This window comes from Seriola lalandi, unplaced genomic scaffold, assembly GCF_002814215.2.
Source record: "Seriola lalandi dorsalis isolate HSWRI2012SDOR001 ecotype SW California unplaced genomic scaffold, Sedor1 jcf7180002054684, whole genome shotgun sequence".
Classification (NCBI taxonomy): domain Eukaryota; kingdom Metazoa; phylum Chordata; class Actinopteri; order Carangiformes; family Carangidae; genus Seriola; species Seriola lalandi.
In genome coordinates, this window is record NW_019525237.1 from 6,816 (window position 1) to 20,194 (window position 13,379).

General features: G+C 39.1%; 1 protein-coding gene across 5 annotated transcripts in view; it reads right to left on the reverse strand.

Annotated features, from left to right (window-relative positions):
* Positions 1–749: 749 nt before the first annotated feature.
* si:dkey-172j4.3 (diacylglycerol kinase delta) overlaps positions 750–13,379 on the reverse strand; it is a 70,014-nt gene continuing 57,384 nt past the window's right edge. For 2 of the 5 annotated variants that reach the window (XM_023422698.2, XM_023422699.2), the window contains 13 exons: positions 13,256–13,354; positions 12,904–12,988; positions 12,712–12,819; positions 11,510–11,606; positions 11,232–11,339; positions 11,006–11,119; positions 10,210–10,344; positions 9,366–9,529; positions 7,794–7,899; positions 6,626–6,715; positions 5,777–5,890; positions 5,503–5,617; positions 750–4,899 (listed from right to left, as the gene is read on the reverse strand). In XM_023422698.2, coding sequence (XP_023278466.1) covers positions 4,847–4,899; positions 5,503–5,617; positions 5,777–5,890; positions 6,626–6,715; positions 7,794–7,899; positions 9,366–9,529; positions 10,210–10,344; positions 11,006–11,119; positions 11,232–11,339; positions 11,510–11,606; positions 12,712–12,819; positions 12,904–12,988; positions 13,256–13,354 — 1,388 coding nt within the window. In that variant the 3' untranslated portion in view covers positions 750–4,846. Of the gene's footprint in view, positions 4,900–5,502; positions 5,618–5,745; positions 5,948–6,625; positions 6,716–7,793; positions 7,900–9,365; positions 9,530–10,209; positions 10,345–11,005; positions 11,120–11,231; positions 11,340–11,509; positions 11,607–12,711; positions 12,820–12,903; positions 12,989–13,255; positions 13,355–13,379 lie in introns of those variants that run through there. The other 3 variants (XM_087178343.1, XM_087178344.1, XM_087178345.1) reach the window with 2 other exon arrangements.

Here is a 13,379-nt window from a genome sequence, read left to right on the forward strand (position 1 = left end):
AAGCCGCTTGGATAAGAGGCGAAACGTCTTCCACAGACAAATACAAGTCCAGTAGCCTTCGATTTAATCTGAGAAAGAGATAACTATGACCTGGACGAATGAAAACTTACACAGACAGATCCCTACAAATGTTGAGACCAATCCTACGCCCTTGGCCTAATCAAATTCTGCGTAGGGCCCCATAAAGGCTTGGGCCAGCTCTGCCAGAATGCATCTCACACCAACCGGCAGCAACAGCGAAGACTGGCCAGGATTTTAAAACAGGCTAAAAGTGGTTGTACATTTAATTCATGGGACTGTTAATACGTCACTTTATTTAAAGTTTGAATATGTTTTCAGGAAAGAACGTAACCATGTACATTTCTAGTGTGGGGTCAAGTTTATCAACACCTCCTTGTAAATCTGCTGCTGCGTTTTCTGAGATTTGGGGAGAGTCATTTAGCCAAGACTACAAAAATCTGCAGAAAAAAAAAAACTCTGAGTGAGATTGAAGAGGCAACCTTCGAGTGTGGCTATTCAAAAACCACTTTAAACACTTTCACCATTAGATGCAGTCAGACGACACATGGTGCAACCAAGTTCATTTGAAGCATACTGAGGCCTTTACATACAGTATTCTCTCCATGCACAAGGTAAACAAAAAGTGATGAGCAACAAAAAGCAAAATATCAGTACTTGAAATTGACTTAACAACACAGACAGAGTTAAATGTATCCTGAGGTTTTTAAGTATGAACACATGACACCAGCTTCACACTTCAATAATTCATTTAATCTCCAAAGGGTTGCGCTGACTTTGTCTTTGTTACACACTGCACACGATAACACAATAAAACACCTCGCAACGTACAAGGTCGTGCAACATCTAGTCTGGCTTCCAGCATTGCGCACACAGTCTCGATATATAGGCTGTTCAGATCGGGGGGGTGCATTCACTAATGTTGACTTATGGAAAACTGTTGCACAAACATGGTAGAGTGTTTGGAATCATTTCTCAGCTGTCAATTTTCTTCTCAGCTTCTCAACTCAGCTGAAACTCCTTGGAAGAGTTTCAGTCCATTCTTGCTGCTTGAAAAAAAAAAAATTACACAAACAAAAAAAGTGACATAAACCAAACCAAACAAACTATGAAATCATTGGTTAAAAGACCATTAAACATAGGCAACTAGTTTTTCATCCCAAAATGGCTTCCACAAAGGTGTGTTCCCCAAAACACCTTTGTGTTCATTTACAGCACAACGAACACTAATCAGATCAAAAGTAATACACAAAAATTTCACCCAAATATTGAATAAACACAGGCTGTACATGACATCTTTTCTGTGTAAATGATTCGTTAATAGTCTGTAATAACACTGGAGAATTTCTAGAACTTTGGCTTAAGGTTAGAATATCTTTAACATTGGTAAATTTTTTTTAAGAAAACTATTTCAATACCAATTGGTGTAACATTGGAAAGACATTTCAAAGACAGTGCTGTGGCAGTGGAATGACACATTAATCACATATAAGAACATCGGTGTTAAATGGGAGGTCTCAAGCTGCTGTGAGAGTAATTGTACAACCACTGATGTAATAAACATTTGTGTATACATCTCAATATATTTATCATTCTTTTATGTTTGGTTAGATATATTACATTTTATCAACACACTTTTGTCCGTATACATTTCTCATAAATAAAATATTGTGTCATTAAATCAATTTAAAAAAACAAATCACTCTTAACCACTCGAACTCTTAAACACACGCACACATACACAAAAATGTCTTTTTTTCCCCCCATTAAGTTTGCTTCTTCGTAAAGTGCAAGGCAAGATACAGTAAACTTTGAAATGTACGACATACAACAACTTTCGCAACTGAAGCGCAAATTAGCTCACGCATTCTCACACCCTTACACACACACACACACATTTCTCATAACCCACTGAACTCAGTACAAACTTGGCACGACACTACTAAAGCCTCTAAGGTGTAGAGCGTATAGCTGGCACACTATGGATACAGTAACACAATCCTACCAGATCTGAACATCTACAACGCCTCACAGTAACTCCGCCCTATCAAGAGTTAGCTCGGGTTAGTTCCATAAACGTGTAAATAACTGAGAAAATTAAGAACCAACCCTTTCAGTGAATGGGAAGAAGCACAGAAATGATCCTTTACATGTTTACAGCCTCACTCTTGGTTGTAATGTTCAATTTAAAGCTCCAAATAACTTTGTCCATCTTGACCAGAACTAGGTCAAAGTGTATTTGTGATGATGTTGATATGTTAGTGTTGGAGTTGCTCATGAAAAATCAACTTTAGGCAAGTTGTGTATAAAACAAAATACTTCTCTGTGGTTCTTCATAGTTCATACCGACCGTTAGATGATGGAACGAACTCCACCATTAGCACTCCGCACAGCTTACAAACATTTGTAGCTTCTATCTGACTCAAGTCTAGACTTGACTGGTAAACAATACTTCATTACATCTTAACAATTAAAACTTTTAAAATAATGCTGACAATAATCCACATTTTTGCTGTGTTAGCGCTAGATAGAAGTATCTATAATTCATCTCTGTCCGTTCAGTACACAGTTAGCTTCGTGACCTGTTTAGTTTAGCTTATGACAAAGCACTGAAAGCAAAGGAATCAGCTAGCCTATCTTCATCAAAAGTACCTTCCAATAAAACATTTTTCTTTTTTTACCGTATATATATATATATATATATATATACACACACATTTTATCACCTGTAGTAAAAGAAAATCCAAAAACCAATTTGAAAACGTTTCCCAATTATTTCAGTTTTTTTCTGTTTGTTTGTTTGTTTGTTTTATTTTTTTATTTGTTGCTAAGCTAATCGCATCTCAGAGCTTCCTCTTTCTACCTCTTTACTGAGTGCACAAAGATGAAAAAGATATCTTCTTGTCCATCTTGACGTAATACAGCAAAAAGTGAATTTCCCCAAATACTGGTGTATTCCATAAAGGATCATTACTGTAAAACCTGGGTAGAAATTGTCTCTAGAACTCGTAAACGTCAGTATTTTAGCCGTGTCAAAACAGTGGCACATTCTCGTACTTGTCTTAGCCGTAGCTAGGGCAATTAAGATTCAGATATATGAAGTAGTTGAGTTTGTTGTAATCTGCTTGGAGAACTGTGTGGGAAGAAACGGTGTAAATCAAAACACTCTCGTGAAGTTTAAACGTTTCAGTTACATGTTTCTCCAGTGGTCTGTTGCAGTTAAACCCCAACAACCTGGACCGAGAAGCAGGTTAAAACAAACTAAAAATAAATACTCACAAATGCCACCGGCTGGAACAAACGAGCTAAAATTCACTGTTATGAGGCAACTTCAGTCCGCACTGTGAGGCGAAGGAAGGCTAAGTATGCATGCAGGGACACACAGAACAGCGTTAATTGGCTTCAATTATATGCACAGTGGCCGAGGAGTTTCTCAAAGGGGGAAGCAGCAAAGCCAGAACAGCTTCACAGATTACCATTGGGAAAATAAGATATACAAAAAAATAGATATATATATTTGTAATAACAGTAATGATAATAATAGCTTTTAACCACAGACAAGGCAAAAATCAAATGTCCACTGACTCTTATTCTTATATTACATATACAATCAAAAGTATGGCAAAGTAGGAGTAATACGCTGAGTAGCTGTAATGTTTTGTCAACGTGTCCTTGATGCTTCCTCCTTCTGTAAACACCCTCACCACACATTGCCAAAAATACCTTAACTTATTGAGTCATTTCATCTAGCGCTGTACCTTGAAATGATCCTCAAAAAAAGAAGTGAAAAAAAAAAAGCACAGTCGGAAAAGATTTTTTGACTCCCACACAAGTCACATTTTAGACCTTGATAACAACTAAGTGATGTACCGTACTTTAAATCCCACAGACGGATCTTTTCATGAGGCTGAAATCTAGATGAAATGACTCATCATAAAGAACATTATTTTTTGCAGCACGGCTGCATAGCCTTGGACCACATTAGTCACACAACAGCCTATTAAGAACCACTTTAGAACCACAACAATAGAACCTTTGTGAAATCATACAGTATATGATTTATCGTTTAACATTATCATTATTCACAGGTTAATACAAGTCCACACAAGTACATTCCTCAGTATATTTTTTGCAACATTTAAGATATTCTCCAGTTCAGTAGACATAAGGTTGAGATGTTTCAGTTTGTTCATTTTGTTGATTTGTTGCCGTTGGAGTTCTCATGGCAGTAGCAACAACAAATAAATACTCTTAGATAGTCTCGAGAAAAATCAAAGTCTAAAGGATAAGTTCAGAAATAAAACAATTAAAGTTAGAGAGAAAAAAATTAAACAACCGTAACTTATAATAATAGATATAAAATAAGATGGCCGCACTCGACATGCAAGGAGAGCACCACGTAAACACATTTCTTTGTCAAAAAAAAAAAAAAAAAAAAAGTTTGCGAGGAGAACGCCGTCCTTCCACGTCTCCCTTGTCCTCTGTTTGATTTGCTGCTAGCCACGCCCACTTCCTAGCTCAAGCAGGTTAACAGAACCAAAAGCACAACGCCGATGGTAAAGCGATGCGATGCAAAGCCAAGCCCCTTCAGAAAAAACTAGATAAAAACAAGAAAAAAAATTCCTCCCTGTTTGCGAAAAAAAGAGAACAAAGAAGTAAAACAGGGAGGAAATGGCATAAAAGTTGGGAAGATGGTTTTCCTTTTCTTCCTCACATCTCTGTCAAGCCACTGGGCATCATGGTTAGAGGGGAGGAGAACAGGTGGGGTGTTCCTCACCCCTGGTTTGCAGGGTAATCGGGGTGGTAATAAAGCACCTCATGCATGACTTCAATTGCCCGAGCAATCTGCATCACTGGCCCCACCTTTGATCTCCCAAGTTCCTGCAGGACAGAGAGAAAAATGAAATAAAAATGTCAGCCTGTGTTCCTTTCTTAACAACGATAAATAGATAAATATTACCAATATACCAAAAAAAGATGCCAAAGTCTCTCCAAAATGAATAGATTAACAACAAGATGGCTGTCTACTTCCTTTTTTAGAGTAGGTGCACTTTCAGAGATCGTCGAGATCATTACTTCCTGTTTTAGATTATAGTGTCAAACACAGTGAGTTTGTAACTGACAACACAAATAATCAAAAATGGATTAGGCTCTATGTAGCTGTTAATAACTGCCTGGATTGGGCCAAATCCCAATCCTGCTGTAGTTACGGCTGAACTTGCAGGGTTGCACAACACACTGAGTAGTTTCTGACAGCTGACATGATTACAATACATGATCACTAGGTCATGCTCTAAACAGCCAATATCAATCACTATGATCCCGATCCAGCAAATTGGATCAGTTCATTCCTACAATTGGAAAATAGTTTCCCTTTCTGGACAAAGAGAACTAATATGGTTCTGTTTGTACCATTCCTACACTGACAAACATACTGTGGCTTTGAAGCATGATTGCATATCCAATGCTGTCCTGATCTTTTACCTGAGAGAGAGCTGTTGGACTTCTGCTTGTGGAGCTTCTCTCTTTCCTTCTTCACCTTGGGTATGATCTTCAGCTTCATACTGCTGCTGCTCTTACTGCTGCCTCTCACCGAGTCCTACGAAAGGTGCAGAGATTGTGGAAATTGAGTCATCAGTTAGGACATAGCAGCAGAGGTGACACTGGCAGTGTGTTGGTTGTTGGATAGACTGTGATAATACAGTGGATTCTCTCTCAAACACATACACAAACAGAGACATGCAGTTTGTCTCCCCACCTCTTCAGAGCACTGCATGAGCGGACAAATCCAGTGGATGTCGTCCAGCTTGTGGAGCTCGGCACTGAGGCTGTTCAGAGTCGACCGCAGCTCCTCTTCCTGTGGAGAATCCGACTGAGGAGGAGGAGGAGGAGGAGGAGGAAGGGTTTTGGTTTGATAATGTCCAAAGTTCTTGAAAGGTTTATAAGCATAAATAGATATGTAATATAATATGCAAGCTGAAAGATTTGTAAACAGAGAACATCTTTTCATTATCTGTCAACAGTCGTATTGCAAATTCTTTCAAACTAAAGGTAATTTGCATATTATGCTAATGCACCCTGTGTCTAATCATTTAATCTTGTCTCTCTCATGTCAAGTTTAGGGAAGCAAAATGACATCCAGTGTTGAAGAGGCACAGAAGATAAAAGCAGTAAACGTTTAGCCCAATTACTAAAGTCTGAAAAGAGTAAAGAAGATGAAAAAGAAGAGCGCATAACAGCAGATAAGAGCAGCAGGAAAGTATGTGATGGTTTGCAGTAATGTTGCCATTATATTTGCTCTTCTGCACAAAGTGCCAATGTTAAAAAATGTAAATTTCTCTACTGGGTAAACAAAGCTATAGCAAACAAAAACTAACCAAAGACAATAGACAACAGAAACTGAAATGTGAGACTTCAAGGCTTGAATGGCTTCAGCAAAGATGGAGAGATGGGGAGAGAGGGGGAGAGAGAGAGAGAGAGAGACAGAGAGACAGAGAGAGACAGAGAGAGAGAGAGAGAGAAAGACAGAGAGAGAGAGAGAGAAAATAGACAATGGAAACAAAGGAAACAACTGAGAGAAGACGTGGATGAAATTGCAGAGCTGTACCAGTAGTTTTCCATCGAGCAGCATCTTGGTCTCAGCCTGGAGAACTTTGCTGCTGTTGACAATTTCCACCGCTGTGCTGCGACTCAGACACTGGAAATGAACAAAATGAGGATTTTTCATCATATAAGTGAAAGTGTCCAAAAACAAAATGTACAATAAATGGCCCAAAGCTAAGGATTCAGATGATGTACCACTTCATTTATTGCAGTCAGTGTGCAACATATTGCAGCAATGATTTTACAACAACAACACAAACGTTTAGATGTGACAGTTTACAAAAAAAAAAAATATCCAAAATTTAGAATATGTCAAAAAAAAAAAATCAAAACAAAACAAAACAAAAAACTTTATGAATATCCGGCCTTTCAATAGACTGGATTCTGCAGTTCAAAGAAAGATGACTAAATACTGCAACTCAGTGAATTTATTCTCAAACAAAGACAAAGATAACCAAGTCCTGAAATGAATAATCATATACAGACAAGATACATATAACCATGAAACTGTGAAATATCTAAATAAACTCTTTTTTTTTTTAAATGTACCTCATTATTATAAAATGTTTTGTGTCTTTTTCTCTTTTTTCCAAAGTGTTTTTATTTCACATCATTTTTTCCTAACGACTGTTTTCGCTGCTTAAGCTACCCAAGCCCTTGTCAAACAAGACAAACAGGAGAGACAGTTATGTGACTCTGCTTATTCAGCCCCCAAAACAGGCAGTCCCACAATTGTTTATTTAACACTGACACTTTTTGTAAAGTGGTTGAAAACTGCTGACTGGGAAAAACAGCGTCGTGAAATTAAAGCAGACTGGGAAAATAAAAATCACCTTGGAAATAAAAAATGACCTGCAGTAAAAAAATCAGTTACATTGAAAAGCAGTAGGATGAAATAACAGTTAATAATAGTTAGCGATTTCATTGTTATATTATATATTTCTTCTTTACATTTAATTTTGAACACTGTTGAGCCTCCATAGCGTCAGACAGGAGAGTCTGCTCTGTCCTTGAGGTGATGTCACCGATGCATTTCAGATTAACAGGCCACAAAATGAACTGCCTGTAAAAACTGACAAGCGTACTGCTGAAAATCTGCATTCTCCATTTCCTCAGTCAAATCAGCCCATTTGTCTGTCCCGTCTGTCACCCTTTCCTCCTCAGTGTCTTACCTCAGGGCTGGACAGTTTGGCCTCAGTGAGCACCAGGGCGGTGGCGTTGACGGCGTGAGCCAACTCCTGCTCCACCAGCTTGTGGGTCTTGGCTGCCTCGCGAATCCTGGGGAGGATGAGGGAGGAAATCATAGACTTGAAAGCACTATAATTATTATTTCAACAAGCTGAAAGGGCATAATTATGGAGATTATTCCAAGTAGTTATCTCTGCCTATTGATGGGACAAAAGCCCGATTCCTTTCTCCGTCTACGGTACCTCCTGCTGGTTCAGTAGATGTAGATGTTTGGATTTCAACTCCAAAATTATTCAAAATTGTGACAAAACTTCACAACTGCAACAGCTTTATTATAAAAACAGGGATGTAATGTCAACTAATAAAGTCAATTTGAAGAAATTCTGAAAAACCTAAACCACTTTAAGGTGAGAAAATAAATCCATCTCATATCATTTATGTAACATCGCCAAACATCTCCACATCGAGTCTTTTTATGAAATATCAAAGGGTGGAAATTACACCACGCATACTTTTTATTGTGCTCTCAAATTCCCCACATCAAATCTCTTTCCATTTACTTTCCCCGACCACAAGAAAACCCCCTTTATGATTATTCTTCAACTTCTGAGATAAGTTTACACATGTAATTAAAATACTTATCATCCTGAAAGGGGAATTTAGTTTTGCAGACATGATTGAAAAGATCATAATAAAAGCAGACAAGCTGAGACGAGCTGAGAAGACTTCAGAGGGACACAAACGGTTTGGAAGTGTTCAAAAAGAGAAATAAAATGACTCATCGGTGCAGCAGTGAAAAACTTTGCAAATAAGCGAGCTGATTGCAGTGGGATAAAATAATCCCAAAATGTGGAGCAAAATTCCCTTTTGACATCTTCAGATGCTGATCATCAAAGGGGAAGTTTGCTTTAATACACTGCGTGTGTACAACTGTAATAGTAGAAGTGAGTTACTGTAAATCCTCATATCAAGCATTTGAAATAGATTTTAATGAGAGAGAGGCCTTTATGCAAAATAACTTCCTGGTTGCTGTAACAAAACAACTAAATGATCCTTTGTCTCTCTTTAGTCTAATTCTTTCTTTATGCCAATTTTAATGGATTTTATATACTGTATAATTTTACAATATTTCAGTAAAACATCTCCCTTTTTTCTAATCTCTTCCTGTTTTAATGTGTTTGAAATATATTGACAGTAACAACAGAGTGATGTCATATCTAAACTCAGCTGGATTTAGCTTCTCTTTTTTAAATAAAATACTATTCTCATTCAGTAATTACACTCCAACCACGTCTGCTTTGTCATTCCTTTCATTGTGTGTTAAGCTACCGTCAACAGAAGAGCATTCCAGCACATAATCCCTCCCTTTTCTGGTAGGCTTTTATTGTGAAACATGTAGAGGGAGTATCGAGTTTCACCAACAGCTTAACATCAAATGAAAGTTTTTACGATATATTAAATATATGGTAGATATACAGTTGCATGCAAAAGTTTGGGCACAGTTAGGATTGCCTCTTTGAACAAGACTTCAAACTTCACCGTGTCCAGCTTCTTACTTGTTGATGAGGGAGTCGGCCACCATGCCCAGCTGCTGAACCTGAGCGCACTCCTCCTCAGTCAGGTACTCCATGGACTGCTGGGAGTTTAGGCGGGGCCTGGTGGCACGGTAGCTGTCGATCTTCCTCTTGTCCTCCCACGACTTCAGCGTGCTCTCAAAGGCCTGGACGCACAGAGACAGGGTCTTAGTTTTAGGCATGAGTCACTTGCTAGAGAAACCAAATTCAAGGGCAACATGACACATTTTATGTGTTTGTGTAGACATATAAAGAATACTCAAGGTAGAAAGGTTTCCAGTAAACACATGTGGACTGAGATACAAGAGAAAAAAACTATTTTTAATCTGTAAATCTGATGGGATGAAGGAATGTACAAATTTTATTTAATAACTTGTCAACAATCTCAACCAGGATGAAACTGTACTGTCACTATTTGAGTAAATAAAAGCCTCTTCTGAGGAGGATAAAACCGGTGAGCCAACATCTCGTCTCTCTGTGGTACTTAAGGAGGGAAACCATGGAAACAAACTGCCCAAATGTGCTCGGCTCAGGAGAGCTCTCAAAAGGTTTGAGCAGAGTGAAGAGAGAGAACAAACACAGCGGGTTCGAGTGTGATTCTAGAAATCCCCAGAATAGAAAGAGTCAACAACACGGGCAGAGAGCTGGAGCCTGGGAGTGGATTTTCAGCTGCAATATTTATGAAAGGAAGAGTGTTTTGAGCCAGGACTGTTGTTTTTCATATGCATATAACAGACTTATACATATGCACATGCAAATGTAGTGACACACAGTTCCCACACACACATTTCTATGCTGTAAAAATCAATTTTTAGTTGGACATTACCCTGTCTCTGGTGAGCATCTGTGCCCGGTTCTTGTGGATGATTTTGACGATGCCGGGCGGCTGGATCCAAGCCTCTCCGTCCACCTGCACGGGAACCCCCTCCTCCCCCAGGATGGTGATCTTCACCTGACGGCACTGAGACGCAGCAGAGTGGAAAACAGCACTTGTCAGATGAGACGCCTTGTTTTTTCTCACAGAGTCCTTTTTTTTTTTAAACAGCTATTCCCTGCTTGACCTCCCGTGTCCTCTGCTGTTGGACATTTCAGAGTTGGTATATCTGAACCATGTGACTCCTCTGCAGGCTCAGAGTCAGCAAAGTGCACTGGAGCTTATTTCCAGTAAAGCAACAGAACTGATTATCTGAGGTTTGCAACCCAGTCCGTCACAATCAATCAACTTATATTTCTTCTATTCCATCCCCCGAAACCTTTTTCTAAGTTGTAAAGTTCCCGTTTCCCCATTGTGACGTTCTGCTTTAACGCAACGTCTATTAAGCTGCAGTCCCCATACCGTGTCTTTGTGACTGAAAGGGAAACGATTGTTTGTCATTTACTTCAAGTTTAGAATAAATAAATACTGGTGCATCCAAGTATCTTCTCCGGGTTCTGATTTTAATGCTTTTTAAGACGTCAATAAATGAAAAATAAGTAAATAATAATTTCTTTTACTCAGACTTTTGTTGCAAAGAGACGCGAGTCTCAAAATACAAATGTCTCTTTGCAGGAGGGGGAGGAACTTGTGAAATGTTTTAATAAAACCGACTGTAGCTGTATGCATGCGAGGACGTGTGTGTTACCTGCGCAATGCGGTGGTGCTGCAGGTTGATGACTCGGGACACGGCCATCTGCATGCTGCCGAACACAGCCACCACCTCCAACTTCTTATCATCAAACGACGGAGCCCCGAAGTTCTGAACGTAACGTGAAAGATGAGAGCGAAGAACATCAGCCACATCACTTCCAATGTGCTCGATGGCATGTTTTTTTTTTTTAAATGTGTGGATCAATCTCCTGAACACTCACATTGTCCTCCTTGGTCCCTCCCCAGAAGTTGATACCACCTGCGTAACTGGGGATGTTGAGCACAGCCAAGCCCTGCAGACTCGGCAGAGACATGGGAACGCCGTCACACTGAAGACAGGAAGTAAGAAAAAAATACGTTCAGGATGTGAGAGGAAAACAGCTGATGGCTATTTGTTTCCCACAACACAAGCAGCTACATTCTGTTCCTCATTTGTTCAGAGAAATCAGTGTGTGTGTGTGTGTGTGTGTGTGTGTGTGTGTGTGTGCGTGTCTCTCACCTCCAGCTGAACTCTCTGCTCCAGGTTCTTGTACGTCTTCTGGACCAGCTCTTTGGTTCCCAGTACCCCGTACCACATCATGTTTTTGGTGCGACTACTGCAGGAGGAGACGGGAGGGAGGAACCAGTCAACGCTGTTTTTGTTTCATTAGATTAAAACTTTATGGATCAGAGAACAACATCAATAAATAAGGTGGAGCTGAGTCACTGCAGCTGGTGACTGACTCTTTCAGTGTTTTCTTTATATGAAATAAACATCTTTAATTTTTACTTAAGACAGAAACATAAGAGTCTCCCAGATAATGTACGAACTTGTAACGACAGGTTTTTGCTGTATAGATGGATAGATCTAAATATTACAATACCCATAAGCCTCAGGCACTGTTGCCATGGAGAAACAAAACACAATGCTATAATTGTCTCATTAATTTAGAAATTGTATGAACACAAAGCTCGTACCTTAGACTCTCTCTCTCTTTTCTTTTTTTTATTTTTACATCAGAGAATCAGATATGTTGTAACACGGTTGTTGATCTTTTGTTCTGATGATTAAACTGTTGAGTGAGTCACGTAACACTGTCTCAGATGTCTGGGGTTATTTCTTCTGACTAAACGAGCTTCGTTTTCAGTCATCACTCTTTCTCCAATATCTGTCATTTTATTCAAATCTCACTTCCTATATTCTCCTGTTTAATATGTCTTTTATCTTATTTTTATCTTCTATGTTTATATCATCTTGTGTCGTTCTTATATGTCGTCTTAATGCCTTTTAGGGCTTGTTGTAAACTTGCTCTGCGTTGCCTTTAAATGTTATTTACTCTCTTCTATCCATTCATTACCAAAGCATCGCTAGTTACCAGCAGCCTGCTCTCTTCATTTTACACTCAAAAAGCTTCAAAAATCACCAGCATTATTGGGAATGTTATGGGCTGATTCGTTATATATATATTTAAACAGATTTAAGTCAAACAGAAACTGCAGTACTGAGATAAATATGAACAGAGGAGATAAATATGTGTTAAATGTGTTTTCTAACTATGCTGATCTTAGGTGAATAAAAAAAAACAGGCATTAATATTAGGTATTCTTTCTCACGAGAGTTGTTGAATCACAAAATTAAACAGAACTTCTCAGTGTAATTTTCTGTGTGTGTGTGTGTGTGTGTGTGTGTGTGTGTGTGTGTGTGTGTGTGTGTCTTCGTACCTGCATTTCTTGGGGTGTTCATCTCTCTTGTTGTTGAACTCCAGGGAAATCTTGGCGTCCAGGCCGATGCCAAAGTAATTGTTCATCACACACTTCTCTGAACATTGTCTGCAGATACGTACAATATGGATTATTCATTCGAACATCATAGAGCATTAATAGAGGAGCAGACGAGTGTACACACAGACTTACACAGAGTCCTCGTTGAAGGTGACGGTGTTGAGGCTCTCTGGTTTCTCCAGGACGATGGGCGAGGTGGGACTTAAACCTCCTGGACCTGGAAGGAGGCATGATGGGTAAGTGAAGTGTCTTCCAATTGAAAATTGGTCTGATGAAACAAATGTCTTATAAAATGCCCAAAAACAAAAACAGTTTGTTTGTTCTCCACGGGTTATTCTTCAATCTTCAAACCTTTTCTGACAAAATACAGAGGTTTGGGTTTTTAAAATACCGACAGTGTTTTTCCCAAAATGTACAAATAGCATTTTGGATTTTGTCCCTTCACTTCACATCCCTGCTGAGACTGAATGAAAGGGACACTTACGTGGCTCAGCATCCTTCAGCTCCTCACTGTTTTCTCTTTTGATGGAGGACGAGGACGACATCCTCTGGACCTGCGTGTGTCGGTTCTGTTCGTCCACCACTGAAATGATGACGGCGAATGATCG